Genomic DNA, 24236 nt, shown 5'->3' with positions numbered 1-24236 from the left:
TGTCTCTATCTGTGTGTGGCCCTGCGATGGACTGGCGAACTGTCCAGGGTGTACCCCACCTATCGCCCGATGTAGCTGAGATTGGCACAGCACCCCCCACGACCCTCTGGTGGAGGATAAAGCGGTAGATGATGACTGACTGACTAAACTATGATATTTTTGTCAAATTTTGGACGACATACTAACTATGACATTTTTGTGACCTTTTGGACGACATACTAAACTATGACATGTTTGTCTTATTTTGGACAACATACTAAACTATGACATGTTTGAGATCTTTTGGACGACATACTAAACTATGACATTTTGGTGTCATTAAGGACAGTCAAGTGTAGGATATGGCATGTAGGTGTAGTGGTTAGTTGTTGTCACCATTGTTGCAGTTTTAAGAAAGTGCTGTGTATGAATCCAGGTCTGGGATCTTCTGTGGGGATGTTCTCCCTGTTGCTCCCATGCCTTACTAAAACAGATTGTGGTTTTAAACACATGACATTTTTGACACACCAAAATGTTATAGTACAGTACAACATGAATAAACAATTTTGAGTAAGGAATGGGAGACATATATACTGCACAAAGAAACACCTCAGACCTGGGATTGAACTCAGCACATTCGTGCAACAGTAACAGAATTAAGAGCTACTTAATTTAACCACAACACCACCATCCCACTCAGATGTTAGTGTAAAAATATGTATATGTCATTTATTTGCTTGTGGAATATAATCATTGGTTGGGTTAGAATCATTTTTTGGAGGATGATTTTTTTTTATTATTATTTGGATGATTTCAAAATATAAATTTAACTTGTATGTTTTTTTTGAATGACTGAGTGGAATAAAATTATTCCCTTATTGCTTCTTTGTAGTTTCCACTTCCCTTTGGATTATTTACCAGAATATAGATTAGATTTAAACATAAAAACAAATCATACATATCTGCAGGTCATCAAGTGTCCTCCCACAGGCCAATGACATGCAGATTATTTAACAGAAAAGACAGAACACAGACTTAATTCATCCCGTTGTTAAATTAAATATAAATGTATGCTGCTGCTGTTACCTTGCAGTCAGGATGAAATGCTGATATTGGCTGATGAAAGATTATGCCACAGGCTGAAGACTTATTCTGCCAACATCCTCCACCTCTCAAGGCATAACAAGACATTCAAGGACACATGGTTACATTTACAGTATAACATACATTATACATGTTTTCTGGTCTCTTAATTAAGTAATACAATTATTTGTAACATCACTGTATTATATAAATGCAGAGAAAAGGTGGGATGTGAATATGAGAATTTCACATCTTAACTTGTTCACATTGCTCTCAGTTTGGTCATAAATTAAATATCCAATATTAATTTTTGAGCCTTTATAATTCATTCATTCCTATCCTGGCACAGCTTCTCACCACAAATGCTGTATGTACATTTCAAGAAATACAGCAACAATATAACCTACCTGGTTTTTATTATGTGTTTTCTCCTTACCTGCAGTTTCACCCTGCTTTGAAGAGTTTGATAGATAGAAGCTTTCTAATCATGGCCATGCAAATTGTACTGAATCATTTTGTTTTTAATTTTTGATGATTTGAAAAAATAAATAAATTCCTGATTTAGTCTCTGGTCAAACAGCTGAGACAGCCTTGCTTCTTTGTATTTTTCATTTTCCCTTAGATTATTTATCAGGATACAGTTTAGATTAGATATTAGGGGAATAGAGTTCTATCTTTAATTATTTGTCTTAATTCACAAGTGAAGGAGCAGTTCACTAAAAGCATTTTTATTTACACAGCATTATTTACAAGTCACTTTGAATAGTAAGCTTGAGGAAAAGGGTCAGAGCAAACATAAAAAAAACTCAAGACTAAGAATTCATTGATAAAAAAACAAAACGAAAACAACTTAAGACAGCATTACCGACATGAACGACAGTGTTTGTGAAACACATAAAGAGCTTACCAAATCAGAAACAGTCCCTGAGGTGTAACATTTATTACAAACGTTTCAAAGTGTGTCCCTGACTAAACAACCGGTGAACAAAACATACGCAGAACATGAGTCGACGAGGGACAGTCACAGACCAAAAAGGGGGCACCGTTACATGCTCATGACTGATTCTGACCTTTGCCGCTTTGACGGCCTCATAATTTAAGTCCAACACAAACATTTACACACGTCCTCAACTTGGAACTGGCTGAGCAACAACAGTCCCATCCACTCATTAACAGCACAAACAGAAGTTAGTTGGGGGGCGGGGGGTCAGCTACTGTTACATGCAGCAGTACTGATTATTCCTAGTTTCCCTCTGCATACTCAGTATACAAATATCACTTCTCTCTCTCTCTCTCTGAAATAGGAATCCATCATCCCAACATCTAACATCAACCAAGAATTCTTGACGAGGGCTGTCGCAGTTCGTGTGACAGTCTTGTTACACCATTTTGTCTCAGCTACAACAGTCAAAAAGACAAAGAAAGACGTACCATGAAGGGAAAGGACAGTCCACAAGCAAAGTCAATCAGCCAGTTAAAAGCTGTTCCTTTGCACCCATCTACTGATATTTACAGATAATTGTAATAATCTATTGCAGTTTTTTCCCCCCCATCATTCTGTTTTTTGCGTCTCAAAAGTGCCGAGTGCTGAAGCTGAGATGTCAGGCGTGTCTCTACAATATAGTCTGCATGATTCCCAACATCATAGTTTAGTTCTGCTCAGCTTTGACTGTTTTATTCATCTTTTCTCAGCTCCGAGGACTAGTCTTAAGGAACATCAGGCCGCAGCTGGTGCTTATTTGAAATTGGACCGAGCCCTGTCATGTTAGCAATACCGCGGAAGCCCTCTTTCTCAGGCTTTTGTAATCCGTACGGAGACTTTGGACAGTGAACATCAACACACACATGACAAAGCCCTGCAGATTAAATGCTGGTCATACCATGTGCACATGGTCAGGAAATAAAAACAAAGATTGTATACGAGAGAAGAACTGAACAAATGAAATAAAAATCTTAAAATGAGTGTAACTTCTCATCAAAAATGCTTTCAAAATAGTCGAGAGATCACGGATGTTAGTGTCCATTTGTAAATACAGAGACAGAGTTTGTGGCTAAAAAAAAAAAAATTGGGGCAGAGTGTTGATTGTGCACAACAGGGCTCTCAGCTGTCAATCATCTCTGACAGTTCCTGGAGCAGGTCGTCCTCTCCGATGCTGGGGTCCACATCTTCCTCCAGGTGGTCATCGGTGAACTCGTTCATCAGCTGCTCAAAGTCGTCCATGGCTGAGGAGGAGGAGAGCGCAGAAGTGGAGAGGGTGCGGGACACACTTGTGCTCTGCCTCCGTACCTTTGGCTGAGAGGGAGTTTTCTGCACCAAGCTGAAACACACAAAGATTTGTTGATTGATTTAGTGACCAACAATTCTGCATCACAATACCCACAATCAATTATAAGATATTCTAAAGCCGGGTTTTAATTTCTCTCTATCCTTCACATACTGGGTCACATACCTACCATTCGCATGTCCACTATCTCAGAACATCCATGTAGGAGAGATTTCACACTTAGAAAGACGGCGCAGCCTCATAAACCCCAACATAGGATTCTAAAATGGCTTCCACTTGCATCAAAAGTAAAAACACTGTTCACTTTTGTCTTATTTATTTCAAATTAGGTCAGTTCTGTTATGCAGTTTGGTGTGCAAAATACCGTGAGAGGTCAGTTGACTACTTAAATATATTGAATTTCAGACATATTCCAAGTTGAAAATGCCAGGATTCAACAGGGTCAAATTGTGAAAGAATGGCTCGGAGAGCATGAGTCATCATTTTCACACACTGATTGAGTCACCACAGAACCCTGACCTTAAATGGATCAGCGTTTGTGTATAAAATGTATGCAGATCTTTACCTTTGCGGGACTGCACAAGCCTCCCTTGAAGAAGATGCACTGACAGTCAACTTGGTTTCTTGGCTTGGACTCTGACTGAAGACTGGAACAGTCTGGAGCTCCTCTCTCAGTGGGCTGGAGCTGGAGGTTAAGTCCAGCAGAGTACTGGGACTGCGTGGGACAGTAGAGCTCAGCTGAGCCTCTGCACTGGAGGATGGGAACACCTGACAACACAAGAGAGTGAAGGTCAGCCACAGCACTGGAATGTTTTTGATTCTTTACCACAAAATGAAGACTTTTTATTTTCAAAAGAAATGTATGCTGACTTAAATGGAATATAATTTTTTTCAATCTGTGACCTTTGACATAAAACACCCCTATCTAAGCTGTTAATCCACGAATGTACATGAATGTTTGACCCAAATTATAAGACTTTCATAAACATAAATGGGGACTTATTACAGACAGACATAAAAACTAGAGCTACAACAATAGAGATGTCTAAATTAGATGGCCAGCTTCATTAAAACAAGGTCTGGTTTTTTTTATTCTTAAATGTGAATATTTGCTTTTTTGCTTTTTGCTCCATATGGTAAAAGAAACAAGAAAATTGACTATCGTTTAGAGATTGTTTTTAAGTTTGGGAAAGACTGGATGTAATTTTTTTACATTCTACAGACTATACTATTGATTTAAGAAAATCAGTCTATTGAACTGTTCCCAACCTACCTGTGCTTCACTGGACGCTGTCTCCTGCAGTTGCTCTTCCATCTCCGTGCAGCTGCTGTTCAAGGGTTTCACAGCAGCTACAGCAGATCTCTCCGTTCCCCTCCCCTTCTGGCCTGGTTTCACATGCACTGCAGGCTTCACAACAGAAGGCCTCACATTCAGTTTGGGCCTCACTGAATTAGAAATTTTAAGAAAAACAAATTGAACAGCGTTAGCGTTTCATCTTTATGTTTTAAAGGCAAAAAAAATAATCAGCACAACAGTGACCCCAACAAAGTCACTCAATTGCAATTAAAGTTTCTGTAACACTCAAATAGAAGTGTGGGGTTCACAGCAGTAGAGGTGGGGTACCTTTGGTGTCTATAGTGTGTTCTGGGGATTTCCTCAGATTATCAGCAGTAGCAGCCTGTTTGGAAGGTGACAGTCCCATAGAGTTTCTTGTGTTTTTGTCTGGAACCTCCCTGGAGCTTCTTGGGCTTTGTGAGTGGAACTCCTGCTCCTGTGGAGAAGAGCTCCGCTTAACGGGGACTGAGGTCACAACTGCAACAGCAGCAACTGTTGCACCAGGAGAAGTAGTGCTGTTCAGAGGTGAGGCATCCTTGGCTTTGAGGGGGATCAGTTTACGGACAGGCAACTTTTGGTTGGAAGGAGTGGTGTCGGGAGTTGGGGTGGTGGAGGAAGGGGATAAAGAGCCTGGTGATGTCAGACAGTCAATCTTTCTTTTCAGGCCCCCATCGGCTGTCTGTGTCAGTGATGTTTCAGTGGATGCTTTTTCCTGCTCCTCCATTTCCTGTTTGCGAAGACGCTTTTCACGCATGATCTCCTCGAAGGTCTTGACCTTGACGTTGCGTCTGGCAGGGCTGGTCTAGAAAGACATGAAATAAAGGCCATCACCTACAGTCAGTAAAAGAACCAGTTGCAACAAACAACGCTGCAGTGGTTTCAACGCCTTACCTGAGGAGCAGCACCTTCTTCTGGAACCTCAGCACTCTTCTCTGTTGTGTCACAGCCTGTTAAGACATTGTATGTAAGATGTGATTAGAGTTGATAGATATTTACAACAATTGTGCAAACATACAGGGACCTATCTTACCGTTGGAAGCTAGTTTGTTGATGCGCAGAAGACGAGGTTTCTTAACTCCATTCTCCTCACTATCAGGAGGTGTCTTGTTTTCAGTCTCCATGGCCTTCTGAGCCTGAATCCTCGCTGCCTTCTCCTGGCGGATCTCCTCCAGGGTCTTGACTCGAACATCTAATGCGTTTGTGGATTCGGGACCAGGTCCAGTTGTGTCTGGCTTGACCTGGCTCTTGCCTGGAGCATTGTCTCCGCTGTGCTTTGCCTTCTTTGGAATGGATCTATTCTCCTGCTGCTCTTGCTCTCTCTTTTTCTTGGCTTGCAAGATCTCGGAGAATGTTTTGACTCGGCTAATTGAATCGTCTTTTACTGTGGTGGCTCGCTTAACGCCCTTACTGGCTTTAGTAGTGACTGTTTCTGTGCTTTCAGGACTAACAACTGAGGGGCCATCGGTCTGGTTCTGAGACTTTGCTGCCTTCTCCTGTTTGATCTCCTCCAGTGTTTTGATGCGGATCCGTTTGGATTCTCTCTTTGACTCTGTGCTGGTCTCAGCTGTTGGGAAATTTGTGGCAAAACAATATACAATGTTTTAATAAATCTGCATGGTTTTCAATTCAAAAATAATGGGCAGGGTCAATGTAAGGAAACATGTCCTTCAGCATTTTTTTTTACCTGCATCAGATTCATCAAGAGCAGCAGACAATCCAAGTCTGTCCTTCAGAGCTTAAGAAGCAGAAGGGGGAAAACAGTTTGAACAGATATCCATACTAGACGTTGCAATTTACAAACTACATCATAAGACATCCTGCTCACATAGACAATTGTTTCACAGTCACAATTTCTTCCCACTTTAATTAACTACGTCACTGGCAGGATAAAAAGTTGCAGATGATGTTCTGAGAGTAGCCCTGAGGTCATTTTAAAAAATTCACAATATATTACACAACACTCACATTTCTTTGGGGACTTTTCTTCCTCATCCACAACTCTCCCCAAACGATCAGCCAGACTCCTCTTCAGCGAGACACCTTCTCCACCTTTCACACCTTCACAAAGGAGAAGCCATGAGGGTTACCACTACAATTACTAGCCACTGTGTCCCAGTTCTTCTGATGAGCTTAAAAATAATGAAACAAGAATTTCATCAATGATGGGCAACTTACTTCCGAGCCTTTCGGCCACACTGCCTCTTGATTTCCTGGTTTCTTCAAGTGCTACATGGAGCAAAGAAACCAGAAAATATTAATTTATATTACTTCTGAAATATACCCTCTTTAGAAAAAAAAGGGAGACTGATTACATAATTACATTAACAACTACTAACTGATTAATTGTTGCATGTATTAATAAGACGGATGGTTATCAGTGAATGATTGATGAATCATTAAGATTGTAACATGTACTTTGAATTAAGGACATAAGCAGAATTTGTGAGGAATTCAGCTTCTCACAAGTCCCTGCTTTTTACCTTCTCTGGACTCATAGACGCCTGGTCGAAAAAATGACTGGAGATTTTCTTTCTCTCCATTGGCCCTTAAATCAGAACTCTGGATAGGGTAACCGGCTTTCTTCATGCTGGCCTTCAGGGCTTTCCTGAGTCGGATCTCCTCCAGGGTGCTCACTCCAAAATTCAGTGAGTCACCTGACAACACAAAACACAACTTTATTAAATCAAAAACCACGGTCACATAGAATTTGGTGGTATTGCAGCTTGGGATACAAATAATGCTTCCAAAATATATGACCTCAGCCTCACCTGATTTGGGTTGCTTTCTGGGAGAAGGTCCGCCCTTGCCATCATCTCCCTCCTCTGAGAACTGGTCTGGAAACAAAGACAATAATGGTAAAGACTAGAAGACACCGTCTCCATTTAAGGTGAGGACATTCAAACAATATCATAAGAAAAGAACAAAAAGGTTAAAAAAGACAAGAAAGTAATTATATTATCAAATCTAGCTCACCATCTTCATCCTCATCATCGTCTGCAGGATTAATCACCACTGGTGGGTGGGTAGGGCTGGGTACTGGCTCTTGATTTTCTGTCTTAATGACCCCTCTGAGCTGGGGATTAGCTGCAGTGGTGAGAGTGGCAGTTGGTGGAGGAGCTGGTTCCTCAGCTGGCAGCTCCTCACGCTTGATCAGACCTGTAAGAATTACAGTTATTATCAATGCAGCCTTTTACAGGTGGAGTGTGTCTTCATTTTAAATGGAGAACGACCACTCACTTTTATCAGCTGGGACAAACATGCCATCAATGTAGCGGGCCCTTTCATGGAAGAAGGCACAGTGTGATTTCTGGCAGCCTGCTGACTGGTTCTCCCAATAACAGGGTATCTCCTTTCGGTTTTTCTGTTTTGATGCAAGGGATAAACAGTATGTTATAGAATGCACGGTGGAGACGGGTTCATGTTCATTAAACTGCACTAAGACATGCAAAAAGCAGCTAAACAATTATCCAAAGAAAGGGATACATTTTAATTGAAATGCAATCAATATTTTTTTTAGCAATAAGAGTTAACGTTAGTTACATTAACAAAAGTCTTGCACCAGATGAGATAATAATGCAGACTGCTGAGAAGCTAGCTGTGCAACTGCCTTCCCAGTGCTCAACAGCTTGAGAAACAGGAGGGGAGGCTTAGGCAACATCCACACTACACAATTTACATTTAAAAATGCATAAATTTTGTTGCAAATATGCTTGCTTAACGCGTTTTAAATAAACATATAGTCTTAGGCCTCTCCCTTTGGCTTTAGATTTACTCAGAGACGGTAATTCTTTGTTAACATCCATTCAGAACACCCACAGTCTCAAAAGGCCATGGCTAGAAAGTTTTTTTTTCTCCCATAACTTAAAAACTCAGGTTTAAATTGTGCTTACAGTGATTTCCATGTGGCGAAATTTGCAGATACTCCGAAAGCAGCGTCCTTCCTGCCACAGGTTGCAGACTGTCTCGTTGCCCATCGCTGCCTCACAGTGTCGAAAAGGGCAACTGTCACCCTGCAGCAACAAATAAAAGGTATCAAAACCATACTGCTCTGGTCACGTCACATTATGGGTGTATAGGCTTGTGCTCAGAGTTTTCTTACTTTAGAGCAGGTAGAATAGTAAAAGAAGTAGCAGTCATCTCCATTGTTTGTCATGGTGATACTGGTAGGCCTCTGGAGTCGCGGCGGTGATGAGACTTCCCACTTTAAACTGAGTGGATCAGCAGATGGTTCTCTTCAGGACCAATTGGACTCTCCCTGATAACCCAGAGAACAGCAGCACATCAGAAACACAACTCCTACTCTGTCTGCAGATGTGCAGCAATTACAAAGAAGCCTTTGTGTTTGTTTTTTTCTTTCAAACAGAGTAGGCTGATATGTAAACATGACTTGCTCAACCTTATATACACAAGAGATTATTACTAAAAAATATAGGGTTCCTGAAATTTCAGTAAGACTTCTTTTTTAACATACTGTGCATTTCATCTGAAGTTTTGTTGAGCACTGCTTTAGCATAATGTTATATTACCTGAGGTGGCTGAGACGCTTGTGTCCCTCTTGAGTACACTGCTGGTAGGGTGTTCCCGTAGTGGTGTGGAGTCCTGAAGGAACACTTGATCCATGAGATAAGAGGAAAAGGGGGGTGGGTCGCCCAGAGATACTGGTCTTCCTACGATATATCCTTTCTCTCAGACATCTTTATCTCCGCCCGACTGCTAAATATTACTGATGGTGGGTGCAATAGTCCGTTGGGGATTTTTTTTTAATCAATGGATGCATATAGCTATAAGAAATAAACAGGGGGAAGTAAACAGCCACAAAGGAAAAATGGATCCAAAAAAGCCTTAAACCGATGTGGCAAAAATGGGCAGAATGTGGTTGTGTGGGAAAAAAATCCTCAGCTTCTTCTTGGACTTGGTGGCATTTTGAAAACTTGACGATATTTGCTGATGGCAGTAGAAAGCTGGGTAAAATATTCACGCTTCTAGACATTATCAGCTGTGAAATATTAATGCTGAAGAAAAAAAATCTTCTGCCAATGAATTCTCTATCCAAATCCAGGGATTCCCCCACAATGGGCCAACAGGATGAATTTAAACCTATAAACCAATCAAAAACACTCCCCGTGGACCTGGAAAATTGGGTTATTCAGAAACAGGCAATTGTGCACAACAACAAATGAGACAATTTGTACAGCATCATGACACAAATACCAGTATGCTTCCTGTTCAGACTCCAGGACAAACTAGAGTTTGGGTATTATATGCATTCAACCTATATTTAAGTAATCACTGACATCAAGTATCTGGTATAGAACAACAAACTGTATATTTTGTGATTTCCCAAGTTCCACAACAGCCGTGTTGTTTATTAACTCTAAACATGAAGGCCCTCGATCTACCATGAAGATCAGTGTGAAAAACAAGCCTGTCGTCCATTTTAAGTAACAGATGGAAAGCACTCTGAAGTTGCAGCACAACACACGCACACACACACACACAAACAAACAAACAAAAAAACACACACCTATACTGTAAGAAAACAACGACCTAAGTTACTCGACCAATACGACAATGCTGCTATTAGAGTGCGTATATTGTGAATGGTCTGACGAAGCTGACTCGGGCCGACGTTTCTTAGCAAATACCGCAAGACACAAACCGCCTTCTTGGCGGTTTAAAGATACGCGTATCTTAGTTAATACCAGTACAATAAAAAACAATCACATACTTACTGTGAAACAATAACAAGTAACAACAAGCTAGCTGGGTCAATCTACGTACGATTTTCCGCAGTGAGATGTACGTGCTATTCCGTAAAATGTTAACTTAATGACATTACTGGCAAAACGTCTTTAACGTTATGTAGTTTCAGTCCGAATTAGAACACAAGAACTGTGTACATGCTCGTACACGTTATTTACACTGAACAGAGGCCTACCTGATGACCAGTCTCTCGCGACCTTATCGTTAGCATGAGCTAAATGTTTAGACTGGTATACGCTTTTTATGCTTTAACACTATTGTTTGCCAAAATGTATGTTGTGTAAACAAAGTATGTGGTGTTAATTACCAGTTTCAGATTTTAAAAGATTATTAAAGTTGTAAAATGTAGTGGGGAAAACCCGTCTCTCCTCCTTGAATGCAGCAGCCGGACTAAATCAAAATGGCGGCGGTAGGTCAGAATCAACGAGGGCGGGCCGTAGGCGGGCCATGCAACATGCTGCGTTTGGGTCGAGGGAAAAAAAATGTAAATTCGACAGTTTTAGTGGGCCAAGTTTACAGTTTACAATTTACATTTTATAAATTTATATTTTTAAATAAGTAGGCAAATGGTCTATAAAACTGCTACCTTAAATGCAAATAATAATCTTACAATATCAATATGCTCCCTGATTATTCTTTTTTCCCACCATTGTTTCTCTTTCTAATTATTACTTATGGTTATTACGTGAAATATATAGCAATATTTTAGGTTTGGTTTTAAAATATACAAACATAATTAGGTGTCGGTAGAAATATTGATTTTGTGATATATCATTGTTCTTATTTGTGCAATACAATAATTGAGGGCAAATATCGAAATTTTAATTAATACTCAAACAGTCATTGCCAGTTTCACTCGACAGGTGTCCCTACTTGATTTCTCGGAAGTTATCCTGGCCGAAGAAGAGGGAGTTTACGGCGGGATAATGGTGGAGAAAGCTACGCGAAAAGAGACACCGCATTCACATTCATTACATAGACTTTGTTTTCTTCATGTTGTGAATAAATAGAGAAATCCTGTACCTTTCACAGATGTTTTGTTTTCTTCAGTTAGACAGATATCATGATGTATCGCAACATGATCGTTTTGCAATATGTTGATTATCACAGAATCGTTGTATTGTGATATTATTGGTATTGTGGACCATGTATCATATCGTGAGGTACCCTGTGATTCCCACCCCTAAACAAAATATCTTAACCATTCAAGAGAAAACTTACTGAAAAAAATCATTGCAACATTTCCAATTCCCAACAACAACAAAACGATAGTATTATTTTTTTACTTTCCTCATGTTTTGAAGTCAATGTGTGCACAGACGTATTTCCATACATAATTTTATATACATACATATGTATGTATGTAGTTACACAAACATTTTTTAAATACTAATGTGTAGACTGCCGCGACCCTCTGGTGGAGGATAAAGCGGTAGATGATGACTGATGACTGTGTAGACTGGTACCCTAACTATTAGCCACATTTAACCACACACCTTTTTATTTTGAAAATTGAGCGGAAGTTATATATAGGGTTATTTCAAGGTATTGACAGTGGCTGAGTTGGGCGAACTTTGATGACAGTAGGCTGAGCTTATCAGTTAGTCTGCCTCCCGCTGACAGTCAGTTGACACTGCAACGCACTTCAACACTCGAATGCACAAGGAGTGTCTTTAAGTTGGCTTTGCGACCACTCTTACAATCCACGAGTAAAAACCATACAACTCTGCACTTGTTTCGCCTCTTGATGGATACAGTACAGGTAGGTGACTTTGCTAACTACCCAGGTTGACAGAAGTTAGCGTTAGCATGTCGTTAGCAGCTTTGGGCTAACAAGGGCAGGGCCAGTTAGCCGCAAGGTGGCAAACAGGTAAAGATAGTGAACGAGTGCTTGTGTCAACTTCTTTACACCTGTCAAACGTCAGGTTTGTGTGCATTTGTTCAACTTTTGTGCGCATACTCTGTTTGCTGTACACAGAAGTCGTTATCTGGATTCTCTCTGGACCTGAGTCCATTGAAAGAGCCTCTTGGATTTATTCGAGTCTTAGAATGGGTGAGTAAAATCCAATTCTTATTTTAAATACGGTCGGACAGTATATGATATTATCTCAACGCAATAAGTCGATCGTGGTGTATTAAGTTATCATGGCAAGTCGCAGTCGTAATTTCCTTGTGACTAGTATGACTTGTAGTTGTATATGTGACGTCATTCTTACGAGTCAAAACGAACGTTTCATATATCTGCAATTCAGTTTATACTAGTCAAAAATGACGTCAGTTTTGCCATTTATGTGTATGGGGTTTGTCATTAAAGATATCTACAACAAAGTCATAATTCAAGTTTGAGATATCTACAACTTCATTTGGACTATCTGAAACTTAACTAAAGATATCTAAAAAGAGCATTGTATATATATCTTCAATTGAGGATTGTGATCTTAAAGTTGAATTATGACTAATCATAATGCCATTGTAGATATCTGAAACTTGAAACTTGGCGATATCTTCAATTCAATTGCGGATATCTGACGTTGCAGAGATCGGTAGTGAATATCCTGTCTACCAATTAAATGTTAAAAACCGCTTACCATGTGTTATTGGGGTCGTAAATAGAGCTAAATGTAAATATTTAATTATATTATAGAGCTAAAACATTTTTTAGCAAAACCATTTTAGCTGAGTCATTACAACAATATTTGTTGCAATAGTTGGAGAATTGTGTCTTTGAAATGACTCAGCACAAATTTCTTCATAGTTCATAAATGGTCTAAAATGACTGTATCGGAATAATATCAGTATAGTTTTGACATCGGTATTGGACACAAAAAAGTGGGAATGGGACATCCCTAGTAACTTAGCAGGGAAAGGTAGGGATGGGGTGTCCACCATTTGTGACAACCTTCAGTTTCACCATTAGATGTCACTGATATTTTGTAACATTCTTTTTAAATGAATAGATTGCATCAGGTCATTTTCCACACTTAAAATATTAATTTAGATTGTTTGTCGAGGCATAGTTGCTCAGATAAGATAAAGCCTCATGCAGCTTTGGTATTATTTAACATCTGTGCTGATACATCCAATCACATAACTAATAAACACATAAATAATTTATTTGCACCTGACAGTAGAATTCCTCCTTCATTTGTCTTTGTGAAGAACATCCTCATCATGTTTTTTTTTTCCTGCCATTGTGACTGTACAGATATGTCCATTTGTGTATGTCTCTTGAGTTGGTATGAAGGAGGGAGAAGGTGGAGTGTTTGAGTGAATCAATATGCTGCACAACTCTGCAGTGGGATAACATTTTATCCATTTGCAGGGGGAAAACAAAGTCAATCATATGCCTATCAGTGCTAAAATTGTGACATGGACACACATAAATAGATGTTTGGGCACAATGACGTGTCAAAGTTTTTGTTTTAGTTAAATTGCAGGCCAGAAGAGGCAGTTTTGAGTGCAGGACACATTTTTATCATTTACACTGCTAAAAGAATGTCTCCACATTCTTTTCAGATCATCTCTGGTGTAGTGAACACATCTATTTACCTTTTACTTTTTCTTTGGGATTTAAATGTATGTATTGTTTATTAATGTAATCTTTATTACTGATATGAGACAGATGGAAACTTGTGTAATTTCTGACAGTTAATCACTGGCACTCAGGACAAGATTGCTTTTGATGCCATGTGTTGCTGCAGAAACCTCCAATTGCAGTTAAGCAGATGTTTTGGAAACAGCAGTCTGAGTTGGTTGGATGTTGTATGTGTATATACTGTATGTGCTGTTGCTCAGTAGAACATATGTCACTGCCATTTAGAGTGTATGCAGTGGACTTCATAATGGATAATGTGAAAGGACTCTGCACTAAAAAAAGAACTGTAATAGAATGCCCCCTCCTATGTGGCTACTGTGCAAACTGCTGTCTTAAACTGTGTGTATTTAAGGTGTGAGCCTGTGAAACATTATGCCCTGTTGATAATCAACATACAGTGTACTGTTACAGTGTACAGTGGGGTGTCACAACAGCAAGACCAGCTCTGCTGGTACATTTAGACTATAACACTATTTTGCATACATTATTTCTGGATATGCCTCTCTGCAAAGCTGCTGGCTCTCTTATTTTGAAATCTATGGGGCTGTATTTTAATCTGGATATATAAAAACAGAGAAATTTGAAAACAATGACTGGTTCTCATCAGCTACAACTTGATTATCATTGGTGAATAAATGGCTCATTTAACACTTAATTTCGTCTTCTGTCTCATAGCAGACATTTTGTGTTTACACTGGCATGCACATGCCCAGTGCACCTGAGTGTCACATGTAGAGCTGCAGCTAACGATTATTTTCATAATCGATTAATCTGTCGATTATTTTCTCGATTAATCGTTTGGTCCATAAAATATCAGAAAATCTTAAAATCTGTGTTTGTCAAACCTGGAAAGCATGATGTTCTCAAATGTCTTGTTTTGTCCACAAACCAAAATGATTAACTTTTAATGATTTCTTTGTTATCCAGAGCAAACAAATGAAGAAAATATTCATATCTAAAATTATCAAAATAGTTGTTGATTAATTTAGTAATCGATCAATAATCGATTAATCGTTTCAGCTCTAGACACATGATATGATTTTATCTGAAAAATGCAATTTTCAAATGAAAACATAGTAGTGTGGATGTAGCCTGAGTGGCTGATTCCCTCTCTGTGGGATAGATCTCAGCTGTCGGTAACTTAATTGTCACCTAAGTAGGTAATTTTCTTAGTATTGTAGTATATATTTTTTTCAAGCAGTAATATGATCAGTTTGATTAATGTTCTGAACAAGTCATCTTCATTTTGAAATACAGCTTTATTGTGGTACTCTAGATTGTCTCTCTGCACCTTTGTTTCAACCTGGATGGTTTTAGATCATTGCTGGAACTGTGTGCATCATAACATCATGCTGGATGGGGGACTGCATGGTACTTACTACTTTCTAATGTTGTGTGTTTGTGCTTCTGCTCAGCCATATTATTTTTTCTTTTCCTTTTTTGTTTGCACAAAAACGTAAAAGGCAAACTCCTACTAGCAATGCAATTAAAATTTTGTTGTTGTTTTAAAACCATTACAAAGTGCTGTGCAAAGCTTTTGGCCATAAAAGTCTAAATTTGTTGACTTCTGGTACAATGATCTCATAGTTTGGTAATTTTAGACTGTCACAGTCAAAATGATTAATGGGAAACTACTAATGGCTAATGTCTGTGTAATAGTTGTTTAAGATCGTTGCTCTTTTCAATGGTCACTTCGCCTTTAAATCTTTCTGGTAATTCAGCAAGTTAAATAGTTGTTAGCCTTCTCCAGGGTCAAAGCTGAATTAAACAGCCACAGTGAGACATAGTGGGAGAAATAGTTTGCCTCTCTCCTACACATACTTTGAGCAGATGTTAATCATTGATATCACTGAATGTCAAACTGGTTTTAATGCCACTGCTATTAAACCTGGACGGCAGTAACAGCAGTTTTTCAGTGTGATATGGGGTGAGTGGTTATCCCAGTGAGACATGGTCTGGCTATTTTTGCGGTCATGACTTGCTGAGTCTGTTACTAGTTCAGTGTTGCCATATGTGACTGGCTGCTGTCATGTCTGTCCTGCTGCTCGCTGACTAGGAGAGTTAGAGGTGAATGCTGGAGTCGGTCAGTTTGAGACTGGTAGTGGACATTCGACTTTTGGGAACAAACCACACCCTGTCTGAGGGGTTTATTTGGGGTGCTGTCAGATTGGCCTGGGTAGGTCAAACAGGGCTAAGGTGAAAGCTGAGAAATGGTGTGGAGATCCTAAGATACCTGAAAGATGAAACTCATTCCTGAAAATCCTCAGTGGGCCTGAAGCTTGCAAAAATACTAATGGCTTAAAGTTCTCCGGCACTGTGCCGGAATTCTGGGGTGGGGCCATGGATGTTTTAGTTTCAAAAATAGATGCCTATGGAAAATATTCTTGCCAAAAATTCCCGTTAAATTACCAGGAACTTTCCTTCTGGAATTTTGGAAGTATTCCAAATTGGAAACTTTCCATGGGAATTATTGAAATGAATGAAAATTAACTGAAAATTGTAGATAATTTAAAAAAAACAACAAAGTTGTTTATTTACGTGCATGTCCTGTGTTTTAAGAGTGGTATAGTCTAAGTGACACAGGGGTAAACACAGGATTCACACTACAGGACTTCCATTTAACCTCTTAAAAGTGTGCAAGGATACGTATCGACACCATTTTTTGACAGAACTTGAATTAAAACCATTCATTTTTGCAAATAAAACATGGGGATACCAGTAATTTTCTTAAGAAAAAAAGTAAATATAAAAAACAATTCATTATGTGTGCTTTGTTTTTGTAGTAATTGTGGTGGTGGTTAGGCAACTCATGCTGCTCTGAGCGTGTATATCTTTTTTATGCGCCAAGGGTACAGTGGGCTGAGCTTGACATTCTAGACTGCAGCACTTTATGCTAATGCTTCGCAGATATAAGCATAGAACCAAGGTGAAATGAAACAACACTTTCTCAGTGCTTTCAACAGAGTGACTGTATACTCTCTACAGTAGACCACACTACACCATTGTTTGTGAACAAATTACATTATGCTGGAGATAATGTACGGAAGCAAGAATCGAATAGATTATCAGATGTTTTTCATTGTAGGGAGGATGTCCTGGGAGGGGAATAATGTGAGGTGGGAAGTGGGTGCCCTTTGTCACATATTGCCTCTCGACACTAAAGTGGTTACTCATACATTGTTTACAAGATGATTATTACTTCTACACGGACATTCGTTTAGGACGGAGAAGCAATTTTATGATAAGCATATCCAAGAAATTGGATTATTTTTTTATCTCTTCAGAAAAATTGGAAATGGTTAAGCTTTTCTTCTCCCTAATAAAGTAAACAAACTGAACTACAACCATGATACATTTAATAACTTTTCACTCTAACATGTGAAACGTATCATGTGTTATTAACGTTAAAATGTGATGAATTTTTATTTTTGGCCTGGCAAAAAAAATGCTGCTGCAATTCGATCTATATAGAATTTAAAACCACAATTATTTTTCTCTGTGGAGCAAAAGTCACTTTATAATTTGCTGACATTTATCAGGACAAACTTTATTTTGTCCACATTACATTTAACCCCAGGGAGGGTATCTTTGAGCTGAAATCCATGCATACTGGCCACATTTTACCTCAAACCTGTTGAAACAAAAGTGTATTCAGTGCTGTAATACAGTTGACTCTCCAGGCTGGCTGCAGTGGAATCATGGTTTCCTTCTCTGCAGTCAGCTCATGTTAAAGGCTAAAGGAAATGATCTTTGTTCCTCTCTGCTTTCCAGTCTTCCTGCTGGTGTCTGTTGTTTGTCAGTATAGTTGAAGGTATCAGCATTTCTTTCTCTGTAAGAAGAAACATTTTTGCTGACATTCATTCATCTGTGAAAATGACTATAATGTTTGATATTCATTCATACATTATATTCAAAATCTAAAACCTCTGTCCTTTGATTTGGACAAATCTAGTGTTTTCAGTGCTGCATTACATCCAAAACACTCCATTCACTGAACACAACTGCAGAGTTTTCTGTTTGCTTACCTTTGACAGATAACGTGATTGCAATCTGATTTGCAAATATACATTTTTTTTTAAAGTAATATGAGCTGTAAAAGATGTAAAATTACCATGTGACACTATCAAAATATTTATGAATATACTATATTATAACTTAAAAATAAGACTTACATTTCCATTTTCTACCCGTTTTCTACCGCTTTATCCTCCACACGAGGGTGTTGTGCCAATCTCAGCTGACATAGGGCGTCCATCGCAGGGCCACATATAGAGACAAACAACCATTCACTCCCACTCTCACACCTATGGTCAATTTAGAGTGTCCTATTTACCTCATCCCCATATTGCATGTTTTTGGAGTGTGGGAGGAAGCCGGAGAACAGAAAGGCAGAAAGGCCCTTGTTCCAGTTCTTGTTGCAAAGGCAAGAGTGTGTTTGCAATATGTATTTCTTCTTCACCTCATTCATTCCGATTGTATAAACTTTTAGTGAGGAATTACATGCTTGATTACTCTTAGAATCAAAGGCCTTTGTGACATGTGTTAGTCATACAAATATGTCTACAACAATTAGCAATTTATACTCCTATTTTCTCTTTACCATTGCAGGTGTTTACCATCTTTGCCTTTGCAACCACTGGAGGGTACTCTGGGACAACCTCTTTCAAAGTCACCTGTGCAGGAATCAAGGACGAAGATGTTAAGGCTAATTTTCAATATCCATTCAGGTACTGTAGAAGTGAGCTTCTTTTATTGTCTTGTCAATAAAAGCAGCATTTCAGTGCATGTCACTGCCAGAGATTAACGTATGACACATAACTTTCAGTTAAACCTGGATTATTACTATGATGTGGCTGTATTCTGTCCCGTGCAACGTTTGCATATTGACATAGCTGAATGTAGTACTAATGTTGCAATGACTGCTTCATGTCAATACTGTCAGAGGTCTGCACAAGCACCGGCAAACAGCAGTTTTTCTATTATTTTAAGTGACCACAAAGACGCATCTCATTGTTTAAGAAAAGGCAATTTATTTATTTATTTATTTATTTATTTATTTATTTATTTATTTATTTATTTATTTATTTATTTATTTTTAATCACAGTGGACAGTGATAGACAAAATATTGCTTACTCCTTTCATATTCTCTCTTCTTGCATTCCTTGGAAAGCAGATTAACTGAGGTGAGGCATTGTTTCTCTGAAATCACACAGAGTATAAAAACAAGAGTCATCAGAGCGACTGTTGACACAGATATTTCCCTCTGCACTTCTCTTCAGGTTGTCAGCATACTCATACAACATACCAACATGTAACGGAAGCGAGACCAAAGAGAATTTCCTGCAGGGTGACTTCTCCTCCTCTGCCGAGTTCTTTGTGTGTGTCGGCGTATTTGGTTTTCTTTACTGCACTGCCACACTGGTCCTTTACCTGGGCTTCCAGCAAGTCTACCGTCAGACCAGTCGTGGTCCCATCGTTGTAAGTGCATACCTCTTTCTTCTTTGCTTATTTGTTTTATACTGCAACTGTAGCTCGACTGAGTCAGGCAATCGGACAACTTGCCGAATCCGAGTATACATGCGGAGGAGAATTCGATTTTAATTCTCGATGTAATTGTTCATCTCTCTGTGATCAACTTTTTTGGTTGTGCATCATATCTGCAATTCAAGGAGAGGAAAAAGAAAAGCCACAGAAGAATCCATTGTCATCTTTAGGACTTTTCTTCTCTCCCAGAGCTCAATGCCCAAATACAAAATGAAATGTGCACTCATAAGAAGTATATTCTAATTTTTAATAATGGATAATATTTATAAACAACAGGAACTTGTATTAATGTGAGATCGATGTGTATGTAATGCAGGTGAACATGCTCAGTGTTTATTTTGTACTTCTTGCCAGGACCTTGTGATGACCGCTGCCTTTGCCTTCCTGTGGCTTGTGTCCTCCTCAGCTTGGGGCAAAGGCCTGACTGATGTCAAATGGGCCACTAACCCTGACCACCTTGTGGAGCCATGCAAGGAAATCTGTCAAACATTAGACTATCCTCCCATGGGCCGCCTCAATGCCTCCGTGGTAAGACTTGTTAAAGCTACACTTCCAGTGGTTATTATGTTTTCAGAGAGCACGAATTTCAGCAACATTTATGACCTTCAGCCTTGTTCACTTTACATGATTTTCAGCCCAATTTTCTGGTCACCAGTGAGTTTCGCTACTACATGATTGGCAGTTGTAATATTCACTTCCAGGTCAAATGACTCAATAGATTTGGGTTTTTATCAGATCTGTGTTGGAAATATTACATATATTACATTGGATCAATGCATCAAGTGATGTGAGTAAATACAAATGATCCTGATTCACATGACAGGAAAAGTTTTTTCACATTAAGTGAGAACCCACCATAAGTCATCTGCTGAGAATTTTTTTTACACAGGGTTTTGCAACTGATAAAAAGTTTTTTTTATTATTTTACAGTCAAACATTTTTCCTGTCTCTTAAACAAAGTTGTATTCCTTGTGGTTGAGTGACACTATACAGTACGAAGTCCACCTTCCAGATTTCCAGATAACATTCATTCTAACTAACCGCCTCTACATGCTCTGTTCTCAGCAGGGTCACGCCTATGAACCTGTTAATATTTGCAATGTAATGTGTAATAAAAGGCACATGGCAAAATGAAAACGAAAGTTTAGTTTTGTTAACCCATAAAAATATTGAGAATCAACACAACCAAAGCAGCTGTGAATATAATATGTTACATTTTTAATTTCTAAACACTAAATTTGTAAATATTTTATTTGTGGAACTTTTATGTTTTCCTGTCTCTCTGCAGATATTTGGCTTTTTGAACTTGATCCTGTGGGCAGGTAACTGCTGGTTCATATACAAAGAAACCCCTTTCCACAAGGATCCCAACCCACCTGCAACCATGGAAGAAGGAGGAGCTCCTGGTCCACAACACTGAGGAGCCTCAACCAAACAGCCTTCACCCACATCAAGAAAGCTTTGAACCCAACATTGGTCTCCTAATGTTAGCATGCAAACGTGGAAAGGCAATTGTCATAAGTATCTCCCTTAAAGTTCCCCATGTCCTATGAAAACACTAAGTGTAAACACAAACAAAAAATGTAAAACTACAGAAAAAAAGCTTCTTTGAATGTCAACTAATGTGTATGTAAGTGATCAGAACAGCAGACGTGCAATGCAGTTGCCTTCACATCGGCACACTGTCCTCCAGTGACGTTTGCCCTTCTGAGCGTCAGAACTGTGAGGTAACAAACCTTATCAGACCTGATATTGATACCCATCCCCAGTGATCTGATCATTCAGATCTCAGCAAAGTTTAGGTATAAACACTCCCAACCCTTTCCGAGTGCATCCTCAGATCTGATTCTGAGATAGCTAGAGGAAACATCCACATTTGTGAGCGGGAATGAATGCAGTCCATCCTCAGGACGCATTAGAAACCACCTCAATTACATTTTTCTTTTTACACTATTAGTGCTCATACATTTGCAGCCACTGCCACAATATTAACACAGATTTCCATGTCTTACATCAGACATATTTGTTCAGGCAGACTTGTCAAAAATCATCGTTGCGTCCTTGCAAACTGATATGACAGTTTGTATTTGAATACAGGGCGGGGCAGGAAGCCAGGAGACACATCTTAATGTCAAAGTGTGATCAGTCCTACTTAAGGCTGTCTACATGGGATCAGATCACTGTGGACAAATGTTAACACCAGGTCTGAAGGGGGCCCACTTGTCCTCTTCTGGGGGAAAAAAGGCAAAGCTCTGACAGAAAATGAAATCAAATAACAGCCAGTCAAAGCCGAATGTAAAAACATGTTGTGTGCTTGTATTTCTCCAGTTGTAGTAACAGCTGACACCACAGACTGAGGCATTAAATCACCCAACCATCACATTTGCAGCCAAACTGTTCCTCGCCACAGTCTTCAGAGAAACACTACATAACCACAGAACTGTGCCTTGTCCATACAGAGAAAATCAGATTACACACTGTAAGTTAAAAGAAAAAAAAAATCACACTACAACCTACTGTACTTCAAGTGAGGAAACTGATTCTTTTTTTTTAAATGATATTTAGAACTGTCAAAAACAAGGAAAACCATATGTTTACTCCAGTAGCTAGTGCACAATACCTCACATTGAAAGTGATTGAGGTTAATCCTTGTGTAGTTCCTGTTTGTTCGAAACATTACACTAAGACTACTCACTAACACTAAGGCTTTCCCTCTTTTGAATGAGGAGACTTTATTTACATTGTTATACAGGTTATGTGTCTTTTTATCATCATTAATTGGTCTGTTGCAGTTTTTTTTTAAGCCAATGTTGGGTCTGTGTTCGTATTTACCGATGGGAAATGGTCAGTGTGTAGCTTCTTTCTCTGTCTTAGTTTTTGATAATGTCACACGTGTTGTTCCACTGCGGAGCTTCAGCTTTAATCTCGTAATGATAAATGGTTCTAAAGGTCTGAATGTGAGCACACGGTTGTCGGCAGATTGACGTAAAAACCTGCTGTATTTCTTCATGACCCCTGCCCATCCTGTTGCTCTGCTATAACTTCACAGCAATGCCACACATATGGGTTTGCATTGAACTCATAGCCATTCTACAGAGGAGTGTTGGAGTCACATATAAGGAAAAAATGAAAGGAGGAGTATGTTTTCATTTTGCATTTTGAAAATAAAATGAAAATATCAACGTTAGGGGTGACTGACAGCTATGAGAGCAAGTGTTGACAAGCTTACTTGTTTGGTGTAGCTATCATTATGCTTGCATTTATCTGAGCAGCTAGTATTTCAGGTTGTACACATATGCGTTGTCTGTGCATTCTCTTCAGAGTCGTAATATGGATTCCCACTGTGTTTATATGCTAAAAGTGAGTTTCCTCCTTACTAAAACTGATCCTGATGATTTTGAAATGTCAGTTATGTTCTCAGCAGTTTGCTTTTAAAAAGAAACATAGTTCTCTCATATAACCAGAGTTCCTTCTCAACATTTCAACGTTTGTTCTTTTCATGTTCTGGTCCCCAACACTCTTACTCTGATGATAATTCTGTAGTTAGCACATTGCACTTGGAGGGATCTAATTGTCCTCATGAAGGATATGTGCATTAGTAGGTTGCTTAAACAATCTGTACAGCTGTTTTATTTCATTGCCCAGAATATGTATGAGGGACTGTCTGAGTGATAAGTCAAATATGTCCCACATCATATAGAAATTAGACATGAATAGTGTGTAATAAATTGCTTTATCAGTTTAAAAAAAAATCTGAGTTTACATAGAGCATTGTGACATATTGATGCTTGTGTAAGGGTCTATTGGTGTTGTACTTAATTTATGTTTGTGCATAAAAACAATGGTTTATCTGTATCAACATGTAAAACACCAGAGCTTCAACTGCTGAATACAGTCTCCTTTTTAATTACATCACAGAATGAATTTGTGACTCACCTGCCCTCATGGTTCACAGTAATATCATTTATAGACAGCAGCAGATCCAATATATAAAATGAAATGATAAACCCTATTAGTTTTCCACTGCTCACAATGTTTTCATATCAGCAACTGACTATTTTTATTGTAGATACATGGAGCTTAAACACTGAATCTCTGGCTTATTTAAATGTATAGGAAGGATAAACATTGGAACATGGGATGTTAAAATTAAATAAAAAGTTATGATACTCTGAGATTAATACCAATAAACCATTGATTAAACAAAGGAACAATGTGCTCAGTCAAATTTTAACATAAGAATATGAGAATGAAATAAAGGATTAAAAGTATAAATTGAGAAAATAAAAAAATAAAATAGAAATACACCAGTAAAGCCAGACTAATGTACATTAGAGTTTGGGATTAATTATTTTAAGATAGTTGTAGTTACTTTTATGGAAAAACAATCACATGTGAATTGATAGTGTCACTGATTTCAAAAAAATGAATTTACACCAGTCATAATTGCACTGTGCTCGATGACTCATTCAAACCAGTGGGACATTTCCAAATAAAAATTTAACTGTAACCTGGCAAAACAATTTTACTTTTTATCTCAAAATAGCATTTAGAAAAATGTGAATGACATTTTTGACACATGAACCGACACTGGTGTCATGTGCAATTATTTCCCCACAATTCATCCCTAAACTTCATCCACATCATTTA

The 24236-nt window shown here is 38.7% G+C and overlaps 2 protein-coding genes across 4 annotated transcripts; one reads left to right on the top strand and one right to left on the bottom strand.

Moving 5' to 3' along the window:
• Positions 1–1774: 1774 nt before the first annotated feature.
• Positions 1775–10851, bottom strand: zc3h11a (zinc finger CCCH-type containing 11A). Of its 3 annotated transcripts, none has more exons than XM_058631641.1 (17): positions 10754–10851; positions 9210–9282; positions 8783–8938; positions 8574–8693; positions 7921–8044; positions 7657–7839; positions 7452–7517; positions 7164–7337; positions 6859–6909; positions 6649–6741; positions 6368–6418; positions 5714–6247; positions 5575–5630; positions 4972–5485; positions 4621–4793; positions 3913–4115; positions 1775–3380 (listed from the first exon to the last, which is right to left on the bottom strand). In XM_058631641.1, exons 3-17 carry the CDS (start codon positions 8834–8836, stop codon positions 3164–3166), a joined length of 2613 nt encoding a protein of 870 aa, XP_058487624.1. In that variant the 5' UTR covers positions 8837–8938; positions 9210–9282; positions 10754–10851; the 3' UTR covers positions 1775–3163. The 3 variants fall into 3 exon arrangements, with proteins under 3 accessions (XP_058487624.1, XP_058487625.1, XP_058487623.1); XM_058631642.1 differs by having other exon boundaries at positions 10622–10849; XM_058631640.1 differs by having other exon boundaries at positions 9210–10849.
• A 1190-nt stretch (positions 10852–12041) lies between these two features.
• sypl2a (synaptophysin-like 2a) lies at positions 12042–23498 on the top strand. The gene is made up of 6 exons (XM_058632135.1): positions 12042–12208; positions 12425–12499; positions 18650–18768; positions 19322–19520; positions 19941–20114; positions 20875–23498. The coding sequence occupies exons 1-6, from the start codon at positions 12194–12196 to the stop codon at positions 21004–21006; spliced, it is 714 nt and encodes a 237-aa protein (XP_058488118.1). The 5' UTR covers positions 12042–12193; the 3' UTR covers positions 21007–23498.
• Positions 23499–24236: the final 738 nt, after the last annotated feature.

Source organism: Solea solea, chromosome 6, assembly GCF_958295425.1.
Source record: "Solea solea chromosome 6, fSolSol10.1, whole genome shotgun sequence".
Taxonomy (NCBI): Eukaryota; Metazoa; Chordata; class Actinopteri; order Pleuronectiformes; family Soleidae; genus Solea; species Solea solea.
This window is presented reverse-complemented; position numbering and strand designations above follow the sequence as displayed.